This window comes from Sorex fumeus, unplaced genomic scaffold, assembly GCF_029834395.1.
Source record: "Sorex fumeus unplaced genomic scaffold, SorFum_2.1 ptg000047l, whole genome shotgun sequence".
In the NCBI taxonomy this organism is placed as follows: domain Eukaryota; kingdom Metazoa; phylum Chordata; class Mammalia; order Eulipotyphla; family Soricidae; genus Sorex; species Sorex fumeus.
This window is the reverse complement of record NW_026606104.1, coordinates 9,650,491-9,677,220: the sequence shown is the minus strand read 5'-3', so window position 1 is coordinate 9,677,220 and position 26,730 is coordinate 9,650,491. Positions and strand designations below refer to the sequence as shown.

At 38.3% G+C, this 26,730-nt stretch overlaps 1 protein-coding gene across 1 annotated transcript in view; it reads right to left on the bottom strand.

Annotated features, from left to right (window-relative positions):
• HFM1 (helicase for meiosis 1) overlaps positions 1 to 26,730 on the bottom strand; it is a 118,313-nt gene that overhangs the window by 36,771 nt on the left and 54,812 nt on the right. The window contains 10 exon segments of the mRNA XM_056123527.1: positions 2,735 to 2,881; positions 4,829 to 4,932; positions 9,600 to 9,757; positions 9,915 to 9,998; positions 10,222 to 10,307; positions 12,783 to 12,914; positions 12,994 to 13,091; positions 24,948 to 24,995; positions 25,083 to 25,189; positions 25,858 to 25,949. Coding sequence (XP_055979502.1) covers positions 2,735 to 2,881; positions 4,829 to 4,932; positions 9,600 to 9,757; positions 9,915 to 9,998; positions 10,222 to 10,307; positions 12,783 to 12,914; positions 12,994 to 13,091; positions 24,948 to 24,995; positions 25,083 to 25,189; positions 25,858 to 25,949 — 1,056 coding nt within the window.

Sequence of the window (26,730 nt, the reverse complement as noted above, 5' to 3'; positions counted from 1 at the left end):
CAGCCAAAAACCTCCAGAATCCAATCACTGCCATGCTCACAGCCACTCTCCCCAGGCATAGACAAGCCTCACCCACTAGTAAATCTATTCCTGGACTGTACAGCTGCATTTGTGACTGAATTACATCTGATACTCTGCACCACTGATATACCAAGAGTAGCACACCATGTTTGATGGGGTTTAAAGTAGAAGGCAACCAATCTACCAATCTTAGGGGCAAAAAATATATATATACATAAAATATGAAAAAAATATATATCTGGGCTAGAATGATAGCACAGCGGGTAGGGCATTTGCCTTACAAGTGGCCAACATGGCCGACCCGAGTTCAATTCCTCCGCCCCTCTTGGAGAGACCGGCAAGCTACCGAGAGTATCTCACCTGCACGGTAAAGCCTGGCAAGCTCCCCGTGGTGTATTCGATATGCCAAACACAGTAACAATTGTCACAATGGAGATGTTACTGGGCCTGCTCGAGCAAATCGATGAACAACGGGAGGACAGTGACAGTGATATATATATATATATATATATATATATATATATGTCCACACAAGGCTCAACCTTTAACAACATGTTACTAATCTCCTATAGAAGGGCTGCTTAATAGTTCCTAAGTGAAATACATCAATCTTCACACACTTTCCTCAAAGAAAACTTTATGGATCATTTTTTAGATGATTATTTATAACAAGTAGTACAAAATAAATTACTTCAGTTCTGCTTTGGGGGCATGGTTTGAGGTTCGGGATGAAAACATTCAAAATATGGTGGTGGAAAGGTGTAATGGTGGTGGGGTTAGTGTTTAAATATTAAATGCAATCAATTATTGTGAGCAACTTTATAAAAAATAAAATAAAAGTACTTATACTAGTAGGAAGCATAGTAAATAGACATAAACTTTACAATAGAGTTGCATAAAACAAATCAAAGATTTGAAAAAAACAAAAATTGGTGGTAGCTAAACATAATATATTGCACAAAAATATATCTCAAAGAATACCAAAAGCAGCAATATCACTAGACCAGGACAGAATAGAATCCAAAAGAGGAAAGTCACTAGAACCCTGGCTCAAGCATTGTCACCTTTGTTTCTAGACCTCTGCTTTAGTCTTTTTTTATAGTCATCTATCTTTGACTCTCTGCATTTGGCAAAGGATGGGCATTCTTATTCTAATGATCTGAATTTACATATTATAGTGTAGACCTAAACCTATTCTTTCTTAAACTGAGGCACTTCCTACTGGTAATTCCAGTTTGCAATCAAATTAATAAAAGGCTACCTTGGCTACTGAAAATTTTGCTGTCAGGAAAATAGTGACTAGAATTGAAGACTGAAGATTTTAGAATACAGTATTACAAATGTAGCCTCCTTCTGTGGATTGGGAGTTCTAAGAGAAAAGGGACCACCAAAAGCTGGGCAAAAAATAGTCTTTATTTATATTCAAATGCATAAACCACGGGAATTTTAAGGAAAACAGGAACTAAAAATATGGTATAACATCACTGTATCACTGTCTTTCCGTTGTTCATTGATTTTCTTGAGCAGGCCCAGTAACGTCTCCATTGTGAGACTTTGTTGTTACTGTGTTTGGCATATTGAATACATCACGGGTAGCTCTGCCGTGCGGGTGAGATACTCTCTCTCGATACTCTCGGTAGTTTGCCGGGCTCTCCGAGAGGAGCGGATAGTAAAATTTAGAAAAGTATTTTATTCATTTACAAAACATTTTCACATTTGCTTTTCTTCACTAGCTTATTAACACAACCATTTTAAGTCAGTGTTCCTCCACTTCATTCAACAATGATACCTACAGAGGACATACCATGAACCACTTTCAAGAGTTATTTTGGAGAGCCCAGCAAGCTGCCGAGAGTATCCTGCCCACATGGCAGAGCCTGGCAAGCTCCCCGTGGTGTATTCAATATGCGAAACACAGTAACAACAAGTCTCACAATGGAGATGTTACTGGTGCCAGCTCGAGCAAATCGATGAACAATGGGAGGACAGTGCTACACTGCTACAGACTAAAACATGCCAAAATACTGAATGTATGGGGTAAGACAGGGAATAATATAACTCCTAGGTTATAGGCAGGAGAAAACTGCTTGATAGATGAACAGGTACCAGTTAGAGAAATTAAGACAGGGAGCGATATAAGCTCAGCAGATGTTAGTTGGAAAGAGTAAAAAAGAATAAACCTAGATGTGGATATGAAACATAAAAAATAGAGATAATCACTAGAGTTCTTGATGTATAAATTTGAGGGCTTGAGAGATCTGAATTTAAGTGGTCGATGTCCACAGTCTTTGGGGTCAGCTTTGTGAAAGTATGTAGTGCTGGGGATTCCAATTGGGGTCAGCTTTGTGAAAGCAAGTTCATTACTTTCTTTATTTTTTCCACTTTTGGGGTCACACCCAGCGATGCTCTGGGGTTACTCCTGGCTCTGCACTCAGGAACTACTCTTGGTGGTGCTTGGAGGACCATTTGGGATGCTGGGGATCAAACCCAGGTTGGCTACGAGCAAGGCAAATGCCCTACCTGCTGCACTATCACTCCGGCCCAGCAAGTTCCTTACTTAATGGGTGAATCTTTCCAGCCACCTCACTACATATTATTATTGCAACTATTATGAAAAATAAACATTTAATTCCAGAGTACCCACTATTTCTTTGTAGAACATTCCTAGGCATCTTTGCCCCAATGAAAAAATAGGAATAAATATAGTATTTACCTTTATTAGATCCCATGATGTTAGGTCTATCTGAACGGTAAGAACGAGATACCTCTGTTTCTGGTTTCTTTTGTATAATTATTTGATTTTCAAATCTCTTGGGTCCTAAATATAAGACTGTAAATTTCTTCTGAATGTCAAGTCCAACTGAAAAAAATAAGAATAGATATAAGGCATAATATAACCATATAAATCCATATATCACACCAATTATTTGTTTTTATATTGTGTATACTGTTTTTTGTTTTGTTTTTTGTCACACCTGGTGATGCCCATAGTTAATTCCTGGCTCAGGAATCACTTTTGGCAGGTTGAGGAGACCATATGAGGTGCCAGGAATCGAATCCCAATTAGCTGCATGCAAAGCAAACACCCCACCCACTATACTATTTCTCCACCACTTATACTTTTAAAATTGTGAACTTACAGGGCTAACAGTCCAGGAAATTATAATGTGAAATAAAATTTAAATATAACAAATGAACTTTTATACAACTATGATCATAAAAATAAAAATCAAATCCTATAATAATTAAGATTCACTATCCTGCACAGGGGTTACTCCTGGCTCTGCACTCAGGAATCACTCCTGGCGGTGCTCAGGGGACCATATGGGATGCTGGGGATGAAACCCGGGTCGGTTCCACACAAGATAAACACCCTACCCGTTATGCTATTGCTCCAGCCCCTAAATAACTTAATTTTATCATTTATCTTGTTTTTCTGTTTCAGTATCAAAGGAATACTTAACATTTTTTAAAATAATGTAGTAGTAAAGGTAAAGGTAAAGGCCCTCCCGTTGATCGTCGATTTGCTCGAGCGGGCCCAGTAACGTCTCCATTGGAGACTTTGTTGTTACTGTGTCTGGCATATCGAATACTCTCGGTAGCTTGCCGGGCTCTCCGAGAGGGGCGGAGGAATCGAACTCGGGTCGGCCATGTTGGCCGCTTGTAAGGCGAACGCCCTACCCGCTGTGCTAGTAGTACTTCTATTTATTCATCTATTGATTAAGCTGATTGAACTGGGCATCAACTCCATATTACTTTTTTCATTCTATTCTGAATGTTTATTATTTTATTATTATTTCCACCCCCCCCCCCCTTTTGGATTCACCGTGAGATACAGTTACAAAGCTTTCATGTTTGAGCTTTGGTCATACAATCATCAAACACTCATCCCCTCACCAGTGCACATTTTCCACCACCAAAATCTCCAGTATTCCCCACCCCACCCCCATTCCAATTCTTCCCCTGCCTGTGTGGCAGACAATTTCCCCTATTCTCTCTCTCTATTTTGGTTACATTCGATATTTCGACACCAGTCTCACCACCAATCAAACCTGCTGAAAAGTCAATGATAGAGTATTTTTTTTGAGGAATACTTAACATTTTTTAAACTTAATTTCATTTACATAAGGTTGTTCACAAAAATTTATGACATTCAATATTCTAACAACAACCCCACCACCATTACACCTTCCCACCACCATTATTTCGAATTTTTCCAACCACTATCCAAGCCTGCCCCAATAGCAGGCCCTAAATAATTTTGTATTGCTTGTTATGAACAATTCTCTAAAAATAATCAAAAGATGTTTCCTTAGAGGAAAATGTATGAAGATAATGATCTCACCCTGGAGCCATTGAGCCCTTGTATAAGATTACTAACAAGTCATTAGAGGTTGATCCTTGTGTGCTAATATTTTTTAATTGAGATTGGTTGCCTTCTACCTTACATCCTGTCAAATATGTGTTACTTCTGGTACATAGATGATAGAGAGTATGAGAGTGCATGATGTGCACTCCAGGAATTCTAAAATTTTAAATAAGGTAACACAGTTGAAATTGATTTTTTAACTGGATGATGACTTTCAGGTCTGAGAGATCTCTGTAGCTTGCTGACCTCTTCCAACATGTATTTGTGAGTCTCTGAATCATGGTCAGTTGATGAGCTTATATGGCACCAAAAACGGTTCGTGGGCATTACTGCCAAACTCTTGGAAGACAGGGCAGTGAGGGGAGGTTGCCCACGGAATACTCTTTAAATGCCATTATATTCTTTACATTCATGTTTCCTTTAATTCAATAAACTTACCATATTCAGAACTAATTAGATTTATGCTAAGATCTTCTGATATAAGAGCTTTCTGCACATCAATTTTTTTAGTCCAATTACCACTTTTCAGCAAAACAGAATCCCTAAAAAATAGTAATACATAATTTAAATAGTGACCTAAACACTAAATGAAATAACACATTACTTTTTAAGAGTTAACTGATCCAAAGTACTCTTTGGTAGTAAACTGAGTTGCTTAAAACGACTTTCTCCTAACTTTGAGAAGGAACAAAGAATGTCAATAAAACTACAACTACAATTTTCCTAACAGTAGGTCACAACTGATTTCATGTCACATTTTAGGTTTACCTGAAGAATTGCTAGCAATAATCTATGAGCCTGCTCCTAAATCACTAACACTTTAAACTGGTTACACACAAATAACATGTAGGGGCTGGAGTGATAATACAGTGGGTAGGGTGTTTGCCTTGCATGCAGCTGACCATTCAGCCGCAGGGTTCAATTATTAGCATCCCATATGGTCCCCTGAGCACCACCAGAAGTAATTCCTGGGTACAAAGCCAGGAGTATCCCCTGTGCATCGCTGGGTGTGACCCGAAAGGAGAAAAAAACAACAATAAATAACATGTATTTGTTACTTCAATTGAACTAAATTGAAATAGGTCATAACTAAAAATTCATATACCCTCAACCAATTTTGTGACTGAATTCAAGTCTTATGTAGTCAAGCCATCATTAGAGTTAATTGCCACAGATGATAAATGTTTAAACAATCATATACTCTATTAAGTGTCTCATAGCTTGTTGCAGAAGAGTTACCAGAGAAAGGTATATCCTATTAGTAATGGTAGTTCCTTCAGGAATTTTGCATGGTAGCAATTAGGGGATTCCCATTTCAGAGTCACTGCCATTCTTAGACTTTCATGTGTAGTAATACAGTTAACATCACTAGTTCAAGAGTGTGAAATATTTTATTACTAAATTTTCCAGGATTCAGATCTAGTCTTTGCTATGAACTAGTTTTATATACTTGGACAAACTGATTAAACTCTCCTTATCTTAATATCTTCCTTTATAAAATGTAGATAATATCTCTCATACAAAGGTTAATTCAGAACCTCAAATATAATAATTGATTAAAATATATGCTGTAATTATAACTGATATCCTTAGAATTTGCTTATAACATCCTTGGAGAAATAATATTAGAGAATAGGCTGAAGCAAAAAATAACAGAATGGCATGCTGGAGAACAGGGTTTAAAGAAAGGTACCTCCATAAAGTACCTGTACAAAAAAACCCCTGCGAAACACTACTTCAAGAAATAAAAGAGGACATGAGGAAATTTAAACACATTCCCTGCTCTTGGATTGGGAGAATTAACATTGTCAAAATGGCAAAACTCCCCAAAGCATTATACAGATTCAATGTGATCCCTATAAGGATACCCATGACATTCTTCAAAGAAATTGATCAAACACTCCTGAAACTCATATGGAACAAGCCCCCACAAATAGCTAAAGCAATTCTTGGGGAAAAAAGATGGGAGGCATCGCCTTCCTCAAACTCAAACTGTACTACAAAGCGGTAATAATTAAAACAGCGTTGTATTGGAACAAAGTCAGATCTGCAGACCAACGGAATAGGTTTAAATATCCTTATACACACCCTCAAATGTGGATGTGAGGGCGATGTGGCTGCGACATCTATCACCCCATTGATCGCCAGGGTTGATTCGGCTGATCTGGCTGGCTAAGCGGATGTCTCCTTCCTCCCTCACCACTCCATGTGCGTCCCTCCTGAAGCTGTGAGCTAGGTCGAAGAGGACAGCCTTCCCCGAATAGAGACGGACCAGTCTTTGGTCGAGGGTATACGAGTAGCTGTGCTCCCCTGCTAGAACCTCCAAACAAGCTCTCAAATGTATGATCATCTATTCTTTGAGAAGGGAGCAAGAAATATAAAGCAGAGCATGGAAAGCCTCTTTAACAAATGGTGTTGGCAAAACTGGACAGCTACATGCAAAAAAAAATGGGCTCAGAACTCTACCTAATACCATGCACAAAGATCCGATTAAACTGGGTTAAAAGACCTCAGCATCAGACCAGAATCCATAAGGTACATTGAAGAAAAGGTCGGCAACCTGCAGAACATTGAAGCTAAAGGTATCTTCAAAGATGAAATGCCAACTGACCGAGCAAGCAAGTGGAAACAGAGATAAACAAATGGGACTATTTAAACTAAGAAGCTTCTGTACCCCAAAGAAGTAAGTAAGTAAGTAAAGGCCCTCCCGTTGATCATTGATTTGCTCGAGCGGGCCCAGTAACGTCTCCATTAGAGACTTTTGTTGTTGTTACTGTGTCTGGCATATCCAATACGTCACGGGGAGCTTGCCAGGCTCTGGCGTGCAGGCACGGCCATACCACCCTGAACGTGCCCGATCTCGTCTGATCTCGGAAGCTAAGCAGGGTGGGCCTGGTTAGTGCTTGGATGGGAGACCTCAAAAGAAACTGACTGGAAAATAGAGTCTACAGAATGGGAAAGGATATTCACCCAATACCCTTCTTGATAAGGGGTTGATATCAAGGATATACAAGGCATTGGTTGAACACAAGAAGAAGAAAAGATCCAATCCCATCAGGAAATGGGGTGATGAAACGAACAGAAACTTTCTCAAAAAAGAAATATGAATGGCCAAAACGCACATAAAAAATGCTCTTCATCACTAATAATCAGGGAGATGCAACAATGAGATATCATCTGACATGAGAGACTGGCCCACATCCAAAAGAACAAAAGCACCCGCTGTTGGTGTGAATGTGGGAAGAAAGGGACTCTCCTTCACTGCTGGTGGGAATGCCAACTGATCAGCCCTTTTGGAAAACAATATGGACGTTTCTCAAAAAACTAGAAATTGAGCTCCCATTTGACCCAGCAATACCACTTCTGGGAATATATCCCGGAGATGAAAAAAGTACAGTAGAAATGACATTTGCACTTGTATGTTTATTGCAGCACTATTTAGAATAGCCAGAATCTGGAAAAATACTGAGTGCCCAAGAACAGATGACTCATTAAAGAAACTTTGACCAGGAATTTTACTCCATGGCTTGGAGGCCAACCATACATGCTAGGGGAAAAGGGAGCTCAGATAGAGAAGGGAACACCAAATAAAGGGTGTTGGGAGGATCCTCCCAGGATAGGAGAAGCATACTGAAAGTAGACTATAGACCAAACATGATTGTCACCCATTGCCTCTTTTGCAAACCACAACACCCAATAAGAGAGAGAGAACAAAAGGGAATGCCCTGACACAGAGGCAGGGTGGGATGGGGGGATGGGGGGTGGGAGGGATACTGGGATCCGTGGTGGTGGGAAATGGGCACTGGTGGAGGGATGGGTATTTGATCATTGTATAATTGAAACCCAAGCACAAAAATTTGTAAGTCTACAACTGTACCTCATAATGTCTCACTAATAAATATTAAAAAAAAGAAACTTTGGTATGTCTACACAATGGAAGATTATGCAGCTGTTAGAAAAGATAAAAAACATGAAATTTGCATATAAATGGATGGAAATGGAGAGTATCATACTATGTGAAATGAATCAGAAAGAGAGGGACAGACATAGAATGACTGCAATCATTTGTGGAACATAAAGTAAGATAATAGGAGACTAACACCTAAGGATAGTAGAGATAAGGGCCAGAGGATCATGCCACAGCATAGAAGCCAGTCTCATATGCTGAGGGAAAAGGCAGCTGGGATAGAGAAGGAACCACTAAGTAAATGATGGAGGGAGGGATTGTTCACGATGGAAGATGAATGCTGAAAGTAGGCTATGGACCAAGCATGATGGCCGCTTAGTACTTGTACTGCAAACTATAACATCCAAAAGAGAGAGAGAGAGAGAGAGAGAGAGAGAGAGAGAGAGAGAGAGAGAGAGAGAGAGAGAGAGAGAGAGAGAGAGAATAAGAGGGAATGTGTCTGCCACAGAGGCAGGGGTTGGGAAGAGGTGGGAGTGGCAGGAGGAATATTGAGAACATTGGTGGTGGAGAATGGGCACTGGTAGAGGGATGGGTACTCGATCATTGTATGACTGAAACGTAATCATGGAAGTTTTTAAGTATGTAACTGTATCTCATGGTTATTCATTAAAACAATCAAACAAAATAATAATAATAAAAAGAAGGGTGCCTCCAGGCTGGAGAGAGTAAAGTGGGTAGGGTGCTTGCCTCCCACGTGGTTGACCTGAGGGCAAGCACCCTAATTCTCAGCACTCCATATGATCCCCTCAGCCCTGCCAGAAGTGATCCCTGAACAGAATCAGGAGTAAGCCCTGAATATCAACAGGTGTGGCCTTCCAAATAAACAAAGGTAGATACCTCCTCCATACCTTGGATATAAATGCTATGATTGCTACAATGGGTCTCTAGAAAGTTTTATATTTAAATTCATAATAGAAGTTATATTTTGAAGTCAGAAAAAGGAAAACTGAACTTAAACAATAGTAATATCATGAATAACCAGATAAAAACAACCCAATTAGAAATTTTGGCAACAGTAACTATTGTTTCTTTTTTCAGATCATAGTGATTTTTCACTTTGTTCTTTTTAGTACTAAATATAACAATCTAAAACTATAAATAAAAAGTCAATATCTCATTTAATAGAGAAACTATCCATATATAGATTTAAAAATTGTAATTCAACTTTTTTGCTTTTCTGTGTAATTTTTATTATAGTATATGCCTAAAAATAAAATCAAATAATGTAACTTTAACACTTACATAATTTTGTGCTTAAAAACTAGTTCATTATCTGCATCACCTATGATTAATGTAACATAGTGAGAATCTGGTGCTGTTCTTTTAGTTTGTAGCTGTTCAAAGTTTTTTAACACAATGGTCACTAATATTTCTGCTGTGGTTTCATTATATCTTGTAATCTTTAAAAACAAAAACAAAATAGACAAAAAATGTTACAAATAACCTTACAACTCAGATTTAGTTCCAAGACAGTCATGAATAATTTTACTCCTGAAAAGACAATCAAAATACCTTTAAGAAAAGTTAAATGCCTAAAAAAGAATCTTAAAAAGTTACCTGTTTTACTTCAAGCTCATATTTTGGAAGATACATCACAGTTTCTTTTATTTGTGTTCCAAAAGGCGGATGCCTATTTAAAATCTAAAAACATTTATATCATTAGATTCTTACTACAATTCTAAAACATCTTAGCAAAATATTTTAAAAGTCAATAATTTTAACAATCCTTTTAAGCCGAAACACTGATAAACTGAAATATGACAATGAAAAGGAAAATTACTTTTAGTGTAAATAAAAACAAACAACAGGTTTTAAAATTTAGGTAGAATTCAGGAAAAATTTGAAATAAGTAAACATTAAATACCAGTTCAAGTTCTCTTGCATTTTTTTCTTCTATTTTTTTAAAGGAAGTCAAACCTGCATTAACCATTGCATTTGATAATGATATACCTGTGGGAAATTAATTAAATAATGTTTTCTAAATAATCCATTTAAAACTAAATCCATACTTAAATATTTAACAAATACATCAATAAAATTATTAAGATTTAGACAATGAGTTTTAAGTTTTTTTCTCAAGTTTACAATTCAATTATTCTGGCTATGGCATCATTTAATTGTTTAACTTTTAATTTTTTCAAACCAAAATAAGACATACATTTACTTTATTTTAAAAAAGAGTAACTCTTTGGTCCACATGTTGTTTCAACCCTTAGCTTGACCATATATGATCCATAGGACAAGTATCAAGAGACCTAGTATTAATATTTGATAAAAAATGACAACCTTATTTAGGATAGGAATATTATTTCATGCATCTAAGGTTCTCTGAGCTATTTTAGAAACAGTTATCTCTATGATTCTGTACATAATTCAGATCATTCTATTCCTCTACCTAAAACTTCCAATGTCTTCCAGAAGCATTTAGAATAAAGTGGCAATTTCCTTACTATGGCCAAACCCCCTTAACTATGAAAGTTGAACACAGGCTACCTTTCTCAACTAATTTCCTACTCTTACTATTTTTGGGTCACACTTGCTTTAATTTTGTTCTTTCAATATATCAAAATTTAATTCCATTTTTTTCTGTTTACTTGTGTTTTAAGAAAATTTTTGGTTTGTTTTTGTTTTTTTAAAAAAATTTTATCGAATATCTGTGAGATATACCCTTACAAAGCTGTCCTTGACTGTATTTCAGTATTCCAACACCCATTCCTCCACCAGTGTACATTTCCTAGCAGCAGTGTCCTCAGGTTACCTCCCATCACCCCCCCACCCCCTGCCTGCCTTTATAAGAGACTGAAAGTTATGTTTATTATACTCTTAAGAATGAATTTATCCAAATCCCAAAATAAAAGATATTGTTAGAAGTATAAAACTCCAAAATATTACTACCTTATCTAAGACACACATATTATTAGTATTCCTTACTCAGAACTTTAACTATTCTTTAACTTTCAGGTATTTCTCTTACTTATTATTATGAAAAAATGTATTATACGCTTTGACATCAAAGTTATTCCAATAATATACGTGGAAGAAAACATAGGCATAACTGTCCAAGAGTCTGACCCCACTGGGAAAAAAATTTGCAGAAATAAAGAAAATAAAGAAATGAGGCTAAATCAAACTAAAAAGCTTATTCACTGTGCAGAAATGAATCTTAAAATAAAACCACCCTATTTCCTGAGAAAAATATTCACAAATTATTCATCAAAAGAATAATATCCAAGATATATAAAGCACTCTCAGAGTTTAACAATAGGGTTTCTTTTTTTTTTACAAAAAGCAATTGGGTCAACAGTTGCTTGCATGCAGCTGACCCAGGTTGATCCGTGACACCCCATCTGGCCTAATTCCCGCAAGGAGTGATCCTTGAGCACAGAGCCAGGAATAAGCCCTGAACAGAGCCAGGTATAGCTCCCTTTACCCTCTATCCCCAAAATAAAAAATCTCACAAAGCCAAAGGCACAAATTTTGAAACTTAAGAGTGCTTGAGTTTATCCCAGTCTTTGTAAATAGCACCTTCTAGAGTTTTCCCATTTATATCATAAGCCAGATTCCAATTTATGTCATGAGCCAGATAGGAAACAATCAGGTACAATAATTTGTCTATGTACTCTTTGTAACATCAGTACCAAAGTCCTATTGTTATTGAAAACAAGCAGTTAAGATACAGGTGTCAATAAGTGATTAAAGTATTAATAATGAACCAGAAATAAGCCAGAGGTATTAACTCTGTACCTTGTCATTGAGATTGAAACAAGAGTTATAAAAATGGAAGAGGGAGGGACTGGGGTAATTACTCAAAGGGCTTGCTTGAGTAATGATTTGCATCCAGCAGTTTTGGATCCTATCCCCCACACAGCATGGTACCCTGAACATCATCAGGGTAGCCTAACCTCCTCCATCAGAAAAAAGGTGAAAAATAGAGCAGCCACCACATAGCTATTGAAATTAAAATGAAATGTCATTTTCGGTTCAAAAATAAATTTTTAAATGAGGATATTCATTTTTTCTGGTTTTCCTAATTAATTACAAATGGAATAATCCTTTAAGCAGGAGCAAATGAAATCACAACTTCAGAGAAACATCATACCTTATTTAGTCCTACCTTAGTTTTTAAAGTTAAATATCTGTATCTATTTTAGTTTTGTTTTTTTTTTTTTGCTTGTTTGTTTGTTTTACGCTTTTTAGGTCACACCTGGAGATGCTCAGGGCTTACTCCTGGCCCTGCACTCAGTAATTACTCCTGGTGGTGCTTGGAGGACCCTTTAGGATGCTGGGAATTGAACCCGGGCTGGCCATGTGAAAGGCAAACACACGACCTGCTGTATTATTGCTTTGGCCCCAAAGCAGTTTTTAAAACACTTAAAAATAAAACAAATTACAGATATTGACAACGAACACATTTATTGTACCTACCAATTTTTTCCAGTTGTTTGGATACATGCTTAGAGTTTTCCCAAAGTTTACATCTAAAACATTTTGCTAATATCAAACTGTTTAATAGTATGATAAACTTCTTTTCTTGAGTAGCCATAAATTCTGATAGCCCTAAAAAAATTTCCAATGTTAATTCAGTATACTAGTTGACTGGAAAAATACTGAAAATTGATTAGTATTAATACATTACATCTTGTAATTCGAGAACCATTTCTGAAAATCTTTGAGGTATCTTGTGTCAAAGCGAAGTCTTGTATAGGAATGCATCCTAGCTGAGCCTGAATGAGACTAATGAAAAGAACACATTTCATTACTTCCTTTAAAATTATTACACAAGCACTATTCACCATAGCCAGAACCTGGAAACATCCTGAATGTCCAAGAGCAGATGAATGGAACAAAAAAAACAATGACAAATCTACACAATGGAATACTATGCAGCTGTCAGGAAAAATGAAGTCATGAAATTTGCCTATAAGTGGATGGATGTGGAGAGAATCTTGCTGAGTAAAATGAGTCAGACGGAGAGGGACAGACACAGAATGACTGCATTCATTTGTGGTATATAAAAAAATATATAGTAAAGGCTAATATCCATGGCCAGGGAAGACAGGGATTAGGAAGACTGGTCAATGGCTAGAACTAACCACAAGTGTGTGTGGGACTGAGGGTAGGTAAGATAGAGAAGAGACCAGTATGACAATAATAGCTGGGAATGATCACACTGGGCAAGATCTGAGAGTTAAAAGTAAGTAAAGGGATATTCTTGATAATCTTTCAATATCAATATTGCAAACTACAATGCCCAAAAGGAGAGGGAGGGAGGGAGAGAGAGAGAGAGAGAAAGAGAGAGGGAGGGAGAGAGGAAGGGAAGGAACAAGAGTATCAGTATCAATACTGCAAACCACAATGCCCAAAAGGAGAGGGAGAGGAAGAGAGACAGAGAGACAGAGAGAGAGAAGGAGAGAGAGGGAGAAAGGGAGAGAGAGAGAGAGAGAGAGAGAGAGAGAGAGAGAAGAAAAGCACCTGCCATAGAGGCAGGCAGGGAGTGGGGGGTGGGAGGTGGAGGGTGATGGGAGGGAACCTGGGGACACTGTGTTGGGAAATGTACACTGGTAGAGGGATGGGTGTTGGAATACTGTATGACTGAAATTCAATCATGAACAGCTTTGCAAGGGTCTATCTCACAGTGATTCAATAAAAATGCAAAAAATAAAAATTAAAGCACAATAGTTAACTTAATTATCTCATTTTGAAATTCTTCTGTCTTGATTTGTGTAACACATGATCATATCAAAAAACATCTAAAATTATCAATCTGTCCTCCAATACAGTTCTGTCTTCTTATCTTTGCAAGATATAGAAAATAGAACAATGCATGCATTGTAACACTGTCCTCCCATTGTTCATCAATTTGCTCAAGCGGGCCCAGTAACATTTCCATTGTGAGACTTCTTGTTACTGTGTTTGGCATATTGAATACGTCATGGGGCGCTTGCCAGGCTTTACCGTGCGGGCGAGATACTCTCAGTAGCTTGCTGGACTCTCCGAGAGGGGTCGGCTGGGCCGAAGGCCCTACCCGGTGTGATATCACTCCAGCCCAGCACAATGTATATAATCAACAAATATCTTAAGTGCCAACTGAATAACAGGTATAGTGGCTAGATGCTGAAGCATCTGTTCTGTCTATTAGCTGATTGTTAGAAATGAGCAGTTTCCTGGCTACAGAACTTAAGTGATTAAAGGAAAAGGATATACCATCTATTCTGTCTTGAGCTAGGGCTGGAGCGATAGCACAGCGGGTAGGGCTTCTGCCTTGCATGTGGCCGACCCAGGTTCGATTCCTCCGCCCCACTTGGAGAGCCCGGCAAGCTACCGAGAGTATTTCGCCCGCACAGCAAAGCCTGGCAGGCTACCCGTGATGTATTCAATATGCCCAAAACAGTAACATTACTGATGCCTGCTTGAGCAAATCGATGAACAACGGGAGGACAGTGACAGTGACAGTGGAAAAGAGCTTTATTGGCAACAAGGCACCAGGTTCGAAGATGGCAAACTTATGCCCAAATCAACTATTTCTACTGTGCACTCTGTAACATAGATTCCTTGTTCTCTGCTTTTGTTTTTAAGCAACTGTTGTTGGTTTTGTTTTTTTTTGTTTTATTTTTTATTTGGGGGCCACACCCAAGATGCTTAGGCTTACTCATGACACAACACACAGGAATTACTCCTGGTTATGCTCAGTGGTCCATATAGGATGTCAGGGATCAAACATAGGTCAGGCTCGTGCAAGGCAAATGCCCTAACTGCTGTACTATTATTATGGTTCCAGTTAGCTGCCTGTTTTGACTGTTAAAATAACTAGCCATCGTTGACATGAAAATAACTCTGGATCTAACTAAAATGATCAAACTTATATTATATTTTTGGGGGAAGAGTGGTCTCATGACAAGATCAAAACACATCAGCTGTGCAAAGGGCAAGTAGGAAGAATAATTCTACAATCATGGCTTAGTTTTAGTAGAAGATATGTGAAAATACAAAGAAAGAACAAACCCCATTTTCAGAACGTGTACCTTCAGTTGACAGACTATTTTCTTTAGCTATGGTATAATTCTAAGTTATTTTATATCATATATTAGGAAACAGAAAGTTACAAGATTTGGTTACAAAGAAGAACCTGAAGGAAAAATGTGAATAGTGTTCTTTCTTCCACACAGAAGAAAAACAGGACTTTTGAAAAATCGTGGAATGCATAAATTGCTGGAGTAAATGTAAGATTTTTGAAATACTATTTAAACAAGAATGAAAGGCAGAACAGGAATTTATTCTAGTTAGAGCCTTGTTAGGGCTATTTCACTCCCATCCAGGCTTGTCCTCTGTAGAAACATTAAGTCTCTCAGTTGAAGTGACATGGCACTTCTGGTACTTGAACTAACGGGAATAGAATTGTGTGGTAGTTATAGGATGACTAAATTAAGATTATTGAAAGGATCAAGTGAGATGTGGTATTGAATTAGTTTGAAGTAGACTCAACTATGACCAATTTACAAGATTCATTAAATTGCTTATTCTCTGGTGTAAAAAGATACCCACCTAGGTAATCCTAAACTTAGTCCTGTGATCCTTCAAATGACCAGGGACCAATATTTCTGCTCTTTACCATGTGTAGCTTGGGCTGGAGCGACAGCACAGTGGTAGGACGCTTGCCTTGCATGCGGCTAGTGTGGCTGACCTGTGTTCTATTCCTCCGCCCCTTTCGGAGAGCACGGCAAGCTACTGAGAGTATCTTGCCTGCTCGGCAAAGCCTGGCAAGCTACCCGTGACATATTCGATAAGCCAAACACAGTAACAACAAATCTCACGATGGAGATGTTACTGGACCCGCTAGAGCAAATTGGTGAGCAATTGGAGGACAGTGCTACAGTGCTACAGTGCATCATGTTTAGCTTATATCTTCAAAGTATCTTACAGTCTAAGAAGGTTGGTTGGTACTAGCGATTGTATATTTACTCCATAAATGACATAGGAGGAAAGGAAAGAATAAGGGGTAAAGAAATAATGTCCTGTTTACAACCTGACTCCACTTCCTTTTAGCAACATTCTAGGAAGATGAATTTCACACTTTTACCTATATCTCATTAACTAGAAATATCTTAGTTGTAGGGCCACATCAAACTACAAAGTTGGTTGAGAAATGTTATCTTTTTCCTGTGTAGTTAAGAATATGGATTAATGGGGCCAATGATATAGCTCTGGTAGAGTAGTAGAGTTCCTTCCATGTTTGAGGACCTCGATTTGTGTCCCAACAACATTAACACCTCTGGGTTGCACCACCTAGCATAGCCAACACACTAAAAAGGGTAATATTAATAAATAAGGTAACTAACAATTTAGAAAACAGAGAACAGCAAGATAAAATCAGTTTTAAAATACATAAAATTGATTTTTATAAGCAATATTTTCAGATCATAAAAATACACATTTTAGAAAGTTGGAGATCTGGTGAAATTTAAAAATTATTCCAGAATAAAACTGTAGATATAGCTGAAGAGTAAATTAAGATCAATGACACTGATCTAAGTCATTCTCCAAACATATATTCTTCACAAGAACAAAGATATTTTGAAATATGAGAGAGTACAAAATGTGAAGTTCCAGTGTTCTTCTAGTAAGAGTTTTACATAGTGTAAATTGAGAGAATAATTTAAATAATTAATTTAAATCATTAAAGTGGATTTGTAGAAGAAAATTTCCAGAATTGAGAAAGGTACAAGTCTTCATATTAATATATTCCCCAGATTGAGGTACAAAATACATTCCCCACATCTTCACTATAAAATCTCTTAACACAGAAACAGAAAAATAATTTTAAATTCCAAGGAAGAAGAAAAAGAGCATTAGGGCCAGAAAGAAAATACAGTAGATAAGGTGCCTGCCCTGTATGTGACTGACTCAGGTTTGGTTCCTAGTACCACATATGGATTCCAGAGTACCATCAAGAATGACCACTGAGGGGCCAGAGCAATAGCATAGCGGGTAGGGCGTTTGCCTTGCACACAGCCAACCTGGGTTCGATCCCCAGCATCCCATATAGTCCCCCAAGCACTGCCAGGAGTAATTTCTAAGTGTAGAGCCAGAAATAACCCCTGAGCATCGCTGGGTGTGACCCAAAAAGAGAAGAAAAAAAAAGAATGACTACTGATCACAGAGCCAGGATTAAACCCTGAGCACTTCTGTTATGTCCTCCCTTGACCCCCCACATACAGGTGATTATTAGCAAAAGACTGAAAAAAAAAAAAAAGAAAAAGCAGATTACTAAAAATGTAAAGAACAGTATCAAACAAAGTTCTGGTGAATGACTTAGCCAACTTTTAGTCAAATACATTTCTTTGCTGCAAAGATGACAGATTTAAAGACTCATGAAGTCACTTAATCACTTAACTTCCCGTTAATCGTCGATTTGCTCGAGCAGGCGCCAGTAAAGTCTCCATTTGTCCCTGTGGTGTGCTAGTGTGGCACAATGGCATCTGTTCACTCTAGGAACATTAAGAGCCTCAAACCGATCATTCATGATCTTGATGAAGAAGTCTGACCATCTGGTAGGTGGCCGGCCACGCGGTCTTTTGACATCCCGTGGAATCCAGTCTGTAACAGCTCTAGTCCAGCGGTCATCTTGAAATCTCATTACGTGACCAGCCCATCTGATTTTTGACACCTTGGCAAACGAGACAGCATCCCTGAGTCTTGATCGTCGACGGAGGTTGGAACTCCAGATTCTTTCTCTCATTTGAGTGAAACGTGATATTCCAAGCATAGCTCTTTCAATTCCTCTTTGGGAGACCCGAATAGTGTTCTCATCCTGTTTGCGTAGGGCCCTGGTCTCTGAGGCATATGTTAATGCAGGAAGAACAGTGGAATCAAAGAGATGTGCCCGGAGCCGGAGGTTCTACGTCCTCTTAGCTATTTCTTCGACGCTCTTGAAGGCATTCCAAGCTGCTCTCTTCCTCCTGCGTAGCTCGGGTGCCAGGTCATTTGTCATGTTGACTTCTCGACCTAGGTACACATAGCTGTTGCATTCGGAGATGGTCGTTCCATTGAGAGCGAATGGGGCGTCAGGAACGAGGCTGTTTCTCATAAACATTGTCTTCATAAGATTCAGCTGTAGTCCGACCTTTCCACACTCATGGTCGAAGTCGGCCAGCATTTGTGCTGCTTGGCTGATGTTTGGTGTTATTAAAACAATGTCATCAGCAAAGTGGAGGTGGTGTAGTTGCCGACCATCTATCTTCACTCCCATTCCTTCCCATTCCAGTCGTCGCATGATGTTCTTGAGGGTGGCACTGAAGAGTTTTGGTGAAATGGTATCACCCTGCCGAACCCCTCTCTTGACATCAACGATCACTTCTTTGTAGAATGGTGAGATCCTGGTAGTGAATCTGCAATATAGCTCACGGAGGATCTTGATGTATTGAGTTTGAATGCCCTGATTGGCTAGGGCTTCAATGACCGCTTCCGACTCAACAGAATCAAAGGCCTTCTTTAAATCAATGAACGTTAGACAGAGCGGCATCTTGAACTCCCAAGAAACCTCAATGAGCCTGGTTATCGTGTGGATATGGTCGATGGTGCTGAATCCTTTGCGGAACCTGGCTTGCTCGCATGGTTGTCCTTCATCTAGTGTTTTGCCAATCCTATTTAGGATGACTCGAGTGAACAACTTGTAGATGACAGACAACAGGCAGATTGGGCGATAGTTACCAAAGTCATGGATGTCTCCCTTCTTGAACAGCAGCACAGTCCTGCTGGCTTTCCACTGGGACAGAACCTTGCATTCAGACAGGTAGCATGTGAAGAGCCGAGCCAGCGTATTGATGAGTACTGACGGCAGGTTCTTCAGGTGTTCAGGTCTGACCTTGTCTAGGCCGGGTGCTGCTCGTTTCTTTACTGAGGAAAAGGCGTGTCAGATTTCGGAAGGGAGAACATTGGGAACAACATATCCATCCTGTGGAATTTGGTATGTCGGCAAGTGGACATGGCTTTTGAAGAGATTTGAGTAGAAGTCATGGATAATCTTCTCCATTGCCGTTCTGGAGGATGTGATAGATCCATCAGGACATCGGAGGGCAGTCATCTTGGTCTTATAGTTGGCAAAGGACAGGCGGGCGTTACGAATACTTTTCCTGGCTTCTGCCGCATCTACCAGCACTTCTGCTCTTCTCTCTTTGAGGTCTTCCTTGATCGCATCTCCCACAGAACAAGATAAACGGAACTCTCTGAGACCTTGGACTCCAGGCTCAACGGACCCAGCGACAGAGATTCTCTGCTTGCTCCAACCAACCACAGGTGACAAAGGGATTATAATCAGGAGCCCCACCCTACCCTGCCCTGTCTGCTTCCACCAACCACCAGAGACCCAGGGATCGGATTGCGCACAGAAGACCCACCCTACCCCTACCGGGACCAGATAAATACCCCAATGGTAGACCTCCACTACTGACACTACCTCCACTACCCAGCCGCCGCCACACTCCAGGATGCTTTCCGGACCTGCGCGGCCGCTTTGCTTCTCAGCCGCGCGACACATCATAAGACACTAAATACCCATCTTCTGGAATTGCCGGAATTGCCATACCATATTTGATAGGGTTCAAATATGGTAACACCTACGAGGGCGATTAGAGGTCGCCCCAAAAGCCTCTATCCCTCTTGGAAATACTGGCAAGCTACCGAGAGTATTCCGCCCACACGGCAGAGCTGGGCAAGCTATCCATTGTGTATTCGATATGCCAAAACCAGTAATTACAATGGGTCTCATTCACCTGACCCTGAAGGCTTCACCAACATGGCAGAACTGAGAAGGATGAGAAAGGAGAGGCCGATAAAATCTCAAGGCCGAACTAGGCTGTCACCACGAAGGAAGACAAAAATGATTGTCTGTACTTTCAATGCACGTATGCTAGCATCAGATGCATCCATCGAGGACCTGATGGTACAAGCGCGAAAGATCAAGTACGACATCATTGGTCTGACCGAGACAAGAAGGCATCAATCTCATCATGCCGTTTTCGACACTGGAGAAGAATTGTTCCTCGGAACAAGTGATAAAAGAGGTGTCGGAGGCGTCGGTGTCCTTGTCAACACAAATTTAGCCATGAGCATTGATTCATTCGAATGCCTAACAACCCAAATCAGACGTTTATATTTGAATAGATGTGGCTCACTGCCGGCAGTTTCTATCTTTGTTGTCTACGCACCAACATCTCATTATGATGAAAGAGAAATCGAGAAGTTCTACATGGAGCTGGAGAAGTTCTATAAAGAAGACCACACCTTCTACAAGATCATTGTGGGTGATTTTAATGCCAAGATAGGACCGAGAAGATCAGCTGAAGAACTTCACATCGGGACCCATGGCCTAGAATGGAAGGAACAGGGTGAGAGACTGTCTGAGTTCATCATGTCGACCAAGACCATCCATGGTAACTCACAGTTCCAGAAGGCTGAATCTAAACGTTGGACATGGGAGTCTCCCGGTGGACGATTCCACAAAGACCATATCATATTCAATTGACGGTTTTGCCTGACCGATGTTGCTGTTGTCCCAAAATTCCAAACAGGATCGGACCACCGTCTCCTTCGTGCAAAATTCTACTTCACAGAACGGGGAGAAAGGGCTGCAAAGTTTAAGAAGAGAACTCCCAGAACGACCACCAAATGGGAGCTCTTTGGCACTATTGCTACAACATGGGAAGATGCCATTGTTGACAACATTGATGAGGAATACAATAGACTGGTTCAGCACCTCCATGATTGTGCGAGGAACGCCAAGAGAGAGATAGCCACAAAAAAACGCCTGTCTTCGAAAACTCTTGAGCTTATTTGCCAACGTGGTTTGGCGCATGCCTCAGGCAACTGCAAGCTAACGTCCGAGCTCGCAAAGACTCATGAAGTAAGCAATGAAAAGTTTATAAATCTGTAATTTTGAATGCACAGAAAATATTTTAAAATTAACAATCTAGAATTGAAACTCCAAATTATCTCAAGGAGTGTTTAAAAAAAGGACAAAAGTAAAAATATAATAGTTTTAATCTTATTTATTTATTTATTTATTTTTGCTTTTTGGGTCACACCCTGCAATGCAAGGGGTTCCTCCTGGCTCTGTGCTCAGGAATTACCCCTGGCGGTGCTCAGGGGACCATATGGGATGCTGGGAATAGAACCCGGGTTGTCCGCGTGCAAGGCAAATGCCCTACCCGCTGTGCTATTGCTCCAGCCCCGATAGTTTTTATCTTAGATGGAAAAACTGTTTAATGTTCATTTACGACAGTCATTAATAGAAAAGTATAAATTTACATAAGCAAAATAAAATTTTAAGGGAAGAGACAGAAATAAAAATAATAAATATTTGAAAAAGAGTCAAAAAAGGCAAAAGAAAAAATAATAGGAAAACAAAGAGTAAATAGTCATGTTAACTCAAAACAGTACTGGTAGGGTACAGTGGTTAGAGCACTTGCCTTCCTTGCAGCCACCCCAAGTTCAATCCTTTTCAAACATAAGGTTCCCCCAAGCACTGCCAGGAGTAAGTCCTGAGCATTGCTGGATGTACTCCCTTCCAAAACAAAACAAAACAAAACAAAACAGAACAGTACTTATTACACATACCAACAATTAAAATAAGTGCAATTTTTTGGACTCAAAATTAGTCTGTGCCTTACTTATATAAAAAAGGAATAAAAAATAAAAAAATCACACACTCGGAAATACATGATATGAATTCACTGAAAAATATCAGTTAAAGAAAGCAGAGCTTTCTTTCCTCTCTACAGCTAGAGAGGAAAGTTCTGGAAATAAGTCTTTAAAACAAACAAAAAAACAACTCTTAAAGGCTGGAGAGATAGCACAAGGTTTAAGGCCATGTCTTAACATGGATGATCAGGTTCAATCCCTGGCACCACACAGTCTTCCGAAATCACTGAGTGCAGCCCTGAAGGTCATTCCCTCCTACCAAGAACCTACCTACCGAGAAGCTCCTGAGCATAAATGGGGTGAACCCAGGTAATCCCTGGCACTGAAGGGCCATCACAGCAGCACAACCTTGAGCCTTAGCAATGAATTGCTGTTATAGTCATACTGGGAAGTGGTGAGAGGCCTACTGCTTGTGAGGCACCTTTTGGCCTCAATTAATTATTTTTAAAAAAAATCTTAAATCAAAGAACAGATATTGAAGTATATAAAAAAAGTAAAACTAAGAAGATCAAGATCCACTTGAAGAAACTATCACTGTCACTGACCTCCCGTTGTTCATCGATTTGCTCGAGGGGGAACAGATGTGAAATTTATAAATGTTAACAGGGATATGAGAGGGATATGAAAGTTATAATTATTAGTTATTATCATCTATTACAAGTATATACATTTTAGGTTAATAAAAATAAGCATATACACTTTCATGGCTTGACCATACTTGACTGAATGTACAATGGTGGCTGACAATGAGAAATTAAATTTTAATGTGTATAAAAATTATGAAGCTATCAATTTTATATTTGACAGCCCTTATAAAAAAATTAGGATCCAGTTTAAGGCAATGCTAATGGAAGAACTAAGAATTCAAGTAACAGTTACCCAAAAGAATGTTTTGGAAGAAATTTCTTGTCTTATCTGAATTCAGCATTGGAAAATAAATTGACTGAGATTCAGTTTTGGTATTACGATATAGGAATATGGCTCTGGACAAGTAACAAATTATTTGGGCATAATTTCATTTGCATAATAAAATAATTGGGCTTTACACAGGTAGAGGGGTGGGTGTTAGAACTATATGACTGAAACCTAATCATGAACAGCTTTGTAAGGGTCTATCTCACAGTGATTAATAAAAAAATTCTAAAAAGTAATTGGGCTACATTATCTTTAACTTCACTGTGATCTCTAAGGATATATGAATTTTTAGAAATGCAATCATAAAAATAAACATTAACTTCTGTTTCTCCAGTTTTAGATTTGCCTGATGAGTTATTCCCTCACTTCAAGGTATTTGGGAAAAAAAATTCAATGGTATGTCCAGGAGTATTCCAAAGAAAGAATGAACTCTACATAAAGAGGAAAAGAAATTATTTGCCTAACTGGTTTGATTGAGCTACAACACAAAAATCATTTTCAGGTTAGTGATGTGACTCATGCTATAGCATATGCTTTGCATGTTGGAGGCCATGAATTAAATCCCCAGCACAGTGTGGGAAGAGGAGGGGAAGTAATTTTACTAAAACGATCAAATGATCTAAATTAAATTAAAAAATTAAGCACTAAGAAATAAGTACTCAGATAACTAAGCATTTGATATAGAGGAAAAGAATATCGCATTTATGGTGGAAAACTGGGTTAAAAATCACTACCAATTGCTGTACAACCTTACTTTACTCTTTCAGTGACTAATTTTCTTTACAAATTTCCCAGTCCGGAAAGATATTCACATTACTGTCATATATGCATCCCTTCACTCACGTTTTTGCTTTTACTGCCTATCTTATCTAGAATGTCACTATTATTCAATATGCAATTATTGAAATGTTCTCATATTGCCCATTTTTTTTTTGCAATTTTCTTTTTTTTTTTATTATTATTAGTGAAACACCATGAGGTACAGTTGTAGATTTACAAATTTTTGTGCTTAGATCTCGGTCATACCATGATCAAATACCCATCCCTCCACCAGTGCCCATTTTCCACCACCAGGATAATATCCCTCCCCCCCATCCCCCCATCCCCCCCACCCCCCCTGCCACTGTGGCAGGGCATTCCCTTTTGTTCTCTCTCTCCTTTTGGGTGTTGTGATCAGCAAAAGAGGCATTGAGTGGCAAACATGTTCAGTCCAGTCTACTTTCAACCTGCATCTCCCCTCCTGGGAGGATCCTCCAAGCACCCTCCATTTGGTGTTCCCTTTTCTATCTGAACTGTCCCTTCCCCTAGAATACCCGGCTGGCCTCTAAGCTATGGAGTAATCCTCCTGGTGTTGATCTCAGCTATTCTTGGGTATTAATCTCATATTTTGTTATTTTATATCCCCCAGATGAATGCAATCTTTCTATGTCTATGCCTCTCTTTCTGACTCATTTCGCTTAGCATGATACTTTCCATATTGTACCACTTGTATGTAAATTTCATGACTTCATCTTTTCTAAGAGCTACATAGTACTCCATTGTGTAGATGTACCAAAGTTTCTTTAACCAGTCATCTGTTCTTGGGCACTCAGGTCTCTTCCAGTTTCTGGCTACTGTAAAGAGTGCTGCAATGAACAAACAAGTGCAGATGTCACTTCATTGCCCATTATTTTTATTTGCACGGTTCCTGTTCAAGCTAACTTGAAAATTCCCGATGGTGAGCATGTCTTCTCTCAATCACTTTGCTTCAACAGAAAACATTCTCAATAAATATTTTTTAAAAATTACAAAGAAATCAATTTTAACTAAAGTCTAAAAGTTCTTGGAAATTAATTTCACACTTACATTCTGAATCTTTTAACATAAATATATCCAATTTCATAATACAGAAATTTAAAATGCTTAAAATTTTAATAAAATTTTGTAAATATGAACTATGAATAAGTAGTCAGTACTTTGAGATATTTAAGTTATCTTTACCAATTTACTTTCATTTCTCTTGTTTTAATTCTTCCTTCCATTGGATATCTAGAATAAAAACACAAGGCAAAACTTTATTATTATTTAAATTAAATTAAAGCTTTGAAAATTACTTAAAATGTTTAGTTTTGGTACCTGATAGTTATCCTATTTGGATCTTTGTTCAAAGTATTCAGCATTTTCTTTTCATTTATTCTTAATTTTACATCTAGAAATTCCTTACAACTGGATATCATTGTGACCTAAAAAATTTTGGTATTTATTCATTTCATTATGTTCATTATTGTTTTTTATTATTTTAACTTTCAAAATTTATTTATTCATTTCATTATATTCATTATTGTTTTTTATTCTTTTAACTTTCAAAATTTATCATAAATTATTTTTTAAAAATTCTTAGTTGATGAAGAACTGGTGTAAGATTAAGAAATATGTGAACTTTGCCATTTTTATCACTATTAAGCAATGTAAGATGTTTATCTTCAATCTTAGATTTTTTTCAGGCATCTCTTTTGTTTTATTTTTAATCTTTATTGAGGTACTATGATTAAAATACTGTTAATGTAGTTTCATACATATACAATTTTAACACCATACTCACCAACAGGGGGTGGAGCAATAGCATAGTGGGTAGAGTGCCTTGCACATGACCCGGGTCAATTCCTCCATCCCTCTCAAGAGCCTGGCAAGCTCCCGCCCGCCCGGCAAAGCCTGGCAAGCTCCCCGTGGCGTATTCGATATGCCAAAAAACAGTAACAGGTCTCACAATGGAGATGTTACTGGTACTCGCTGGATCAAATCAATGAACAACGGGAGGATAGTGATACAGTGCTATATTAACAAACTGTTTCTTCAATTTTATTTTAAACTAAGTCATAATGTATTTACTTTCTAGTAAAAATTAACTTACCAGATCGGATAGACTTTCATTTCCACTGATAGCACAAAATCTCTTTACAGTTTCAAATGTAATATAATACCAAGCCATCAACCTTCCTGCCTCTGTGGAAAAATATGGAAAAATAAAAATTTACTCCATCAGTGAAAATACTTGCTTTTCCATCAGTTTACAAATATTCCCTTATCATCTAAATGTACCTTTATATGTGTATTTATATACACAAACATATTAGATATGTATATTTTACATATATGCATGCATTGTATATATCATATAGTACATATGTGCAAACACATATTATTCTTTATTTCTCTGGAGAACAGTTATTACATGAGATATAAAGGAAAATGGTACAAGAGTAAATATTTTTCATTGCACAGACATAAATCTCTTTTTTAAAAAATTTTTTCTTTTGCTTTTTTGGGTCACAACCGGTGATGCAGAGGAGTTACTCCTGGCTCTGCATTCAGGAATTACTCCTGGCGGTGCTCAGGGGACCATATGGGATGCTGGGAATCCAACCTGAGCCTGCCACGTGCACGCCCTAACTGCTGTGCTATCACTCCAGCCCTGCCCCAGCTAATTCTCTTTGACTGCTGCTAATAGGACTGAATCAGAGAAGCAAACTCAGGAGATACATGTGAAGAGATTATTGCAATGAAGAGACTACAATAGTTTTCTTAAAATTATTTTAATTTTGTAACTATACCTCATGGTGATCCAATAAAATAAAAATTATTTTAATAAGGTAGTCTCTTAAAAGACATATATATATATATCTAATAAGTCAATGTTTCCCTTCCCAATAAATTTCTAGTCATGAGTACTAAAAACTACAAAGCTTTCTTCCTTTCCTATTATAGTCTAAATAGGAAGGGGGAA